Below are 2,819 nucleotides of genomic sequence, written 5' to 3'. Positions count from 1 at the left end.
CTTTCAGTGTACTTTAGGGTCTGGAGTGTACTTCAATGTCTGAGGTGTACTTCAGGGTCTGGAGTGCACTTCAGAACCTGGAGTATATTTCAGGGTGTAGAGTAATTTAAGTCCTGGAGTGTACTTTATGGCCTGAAGTGAACTTCTGGGTCTTTAGCGTTTTTAAAGGTCTGAAAGTGTACTTCAGGGTCAGGAGTGTACTTCAGTTTCTGGAGTGTTTTCAGGGTCAGGAGTGTACTTCAGTTTTTGGAGTGTTTTCAGGGTCTGGAGTGTACTTTGGGTACTACAGTAACTTTAGGACTTTGAGTATACGTCAAGGCCTTAATTGTCTGCCGGACTTTGAGAGTAATTCTGGGCCTGGAGTGTACTTCAGGGCCTGGAGTGTACTTCAGGGCTTGGAGTGTACTTCAGGGCCAGGAGTGTACTTCAGGGCCTGGAGTGTACTTCAGGGACAGGAGTGTACTTCAGGGCCTGGAGTGTATTTCAGGGCTTGGAGTGTACTTCAGGGCCTGGAGTGCACTTCAGGGCCTGGAGTGTACTTCAGGGCTTGGAGTGTACTTCAGGCCTGGAGTGTACTGCAGGGTGTGAAGTGCCCTTTACGTCTTGAAGTGTACATCATGGTCTGGAGTGTATTTCAGGGTCCGGAGTAGAGTGTACTTCCATGCCTGAAGTGTACGTCAGGATGTGGAGTGTACTTTATTGCCTGAAGTGTACATCAAGGTCTGAAGAGTAATTCAGGTCCTGGAGCGCACTTCAAGGCCTGTAGTGCACAGTTTGGTCAGGAATGTGCTTTATGAAGAGGTTAACATAATAATATGTTTCCTGTTACATACAAGCAGAAGTGTTTAAGGAAGGGAAGGGAAGGTAATTATCAGGGGGGAAAGTGCCAAGCCAATACGACTATATAGTACTGGGAAGGATTCAGGATGAGGATTTGGGATGGGGGGGTAGGAAGTGTTTAAGGAGTTGCTGGACATTCAGCTGTAATCCTAGAAACAATATCACGGATGATGCTATATCTTTCAATATTTAAATCTAATATATAAAAAACTTTGAATTTATATTTACCAAAAATATAGCTAAATATTTGATGTGTTGGCAGGTGTGAAGGAGAGGGAGAACGCCACCCGCCGCCTCCTGGACACTCTGGACCAGCTGGAGTGCCTCAACATGGCTCACCAAGCTGACAACCTCAAGCTGAAGGAGGAAAACACTCACCTATATACAGCTAATCATTTGCTCGAGGAGGACAACAGGAAGACTAAGAACGAAGTGCGTCTTGCTCAGGAGGAAATTTTGCTATTAAAGTCCCAGATCCGTCAAGTGGAGGAGGACTCGAGGCTGGTCAAGGACGATAACATGAAGACTAAGAACGAAGTGCGCCTTGCTCAGGAGGAAAATATTCAATTAAAGTCCCAGATCCGTCAAGTAGAGGAGGACTCGAGGCTGGTCAAGGAAGAGATCCGTCAAGCGGAGGAGGATTCGAGGCTGGTCAAGGAAGATAACATGAAGACTAAGAACGAAATGCGCCTTGTTCAGGAGGAAAATATTCAATTAAAGTCCCAGATCCGTCAAATGGAGGAGGACTCGAGGCTGGTCAAGGAAGAGATCCGTCAAGCGGAGGAGGATTCGAGGCTGGTCAAGGAAGATAACATGAAGACTAAGAACGAAGTGCGCCTTGCTCAGGAGGAGATTGTGCTATTAAAGTCCCAGATCCGTCAAGTAGAGGAGGACTCGAGGCTGGTCAAGGAAGAGATCCGCCAAGCGGAGGAGGATTCGAGGCTGGTCAAGGAAGATAACATGAAGACTAAGAACGAAGTGCGCCTTGTTCAGGAGGAAAATATTCAATTAAAGTCCCAGATCCGTCAAATGGAGGAGGACTCGAGGCTGGTCAAGGAAGAGATCCGTCAAGCGGAGGAGGATTCGAGGCTGGTCAAGGAAGATAACATGAAGTCTAAGAACGAAGTGCGCCTTGCTCAGGAGGAGATTGTGCTATTAAAGTCCCAGATCCGTCAAGTAGAGGAGGACTCGAGACTGGTCAAGGAGGAGATCCGTCAAGCGGAGGAGGACTCGAGGCTGCTCAAGGAAGAAAACAGGAAGACTAAGAACGATGTTCGCATAGCAGAGGAGACAAATCGTCGTCTAATGGCTGACATTCATCAAGTGGAGGAGGACTCAAAGCTGGTCAAGACGAGGAACCGAGAACTGGAGCTTGCGGAGACCCGAGCCCAGGAGAGGGTCAAGACGGCGTTGACGAGGGTCAGTGAGCTAGAGCGAGAGACACAACAGCTGCAAGAGTTAAATAATAACACAGTAGGAGAGAAAAGACTTGTTGAAGAGCAACTCTCACTCCTGGAGGAACAGGTCAGGGTCCTTCAAACAGCAAACGTTGTTCTGAAGGAAGAAAAAGAAGAAACAATCAGAAAGACTGAAGTGGAGAAAAGACTTATTGAAGAGCAACTCTCCGTTATTGAAGAAGAGGCCAGTAAGTTACGGGTTGGAAACAAGGCTCTACAGAGCGAAAAAGACAGACAGGCACAGCAGCTCAGAAATACTCAAGAGGAGAAGAACAAAATGGCAGAAAAAAGTAGCTTGATGGAAGAGGAACACGAGAAGTGCAAGAGGAATGTCAGTGAGCTGTCCACTAGGTAAACTGTGCTAGTTCACTTCTGACCTTCACTCTCCTTCCGCCTTCCTGCTTCGTTTGCCTTACTTCTCAGGGAGTAAGAAGGAGTGCTGTGTGTATGAATGTGTGTATGAATGTGTGTGTGAATGTGTGTATAAATGTGTGTGTGAATGTGTGTGTGAATGTGTGTATG

General features: G+C 46.9%; 1 protein-coding gene across 1 annotated transcript in view; it reads left to right on the top strand.

The window, feature by feature from the left end:
* Window positions 1-682: 682 nt before the first annotated feature.
* LOC123750388 (golgin subfamily A member 6-like protein 6) overlaps window positions 683-2,819 on the top strand; it is a 278,485-nt gene continuing 276,348 nt past the window's right edge. Inside the window, exons 1-2 of the mRNA XM_069325164.1 lie at window positions 683-710; window positions 1,103-2,648. Coding sequence (XP_069181265.1) covers window positions 683-710; window positions 1,103-2,648 — 1,574 coding nt within the window. The remainder of the gene's footprint in view (window positions 711-1,102; window positions 2,649-2,819) is intronic.

The sequence above is a fragment of the Procambarus clarkii genome, chromosome 15 (genome assembly GCF_040958095.1).
Source record: "Procambarus clarkii isolate CNS0578487 chromosome 15, FALCON_Pclarkii_2.0, whole genome shotgun sequence".
Classification (NCBI taxonomy): domain Eukaryota; kingdom Metazoa; phylum Arthropoda; class Malacostraca; order Decapoda; family Cambaridae; genus Procambarus; species Procambarus clarkii.
The sequence above is the reverse complement of the archived record's forward strand: the minus strand, read 5'-3'. Positions and strand labels throughout refer to the sequence as shown.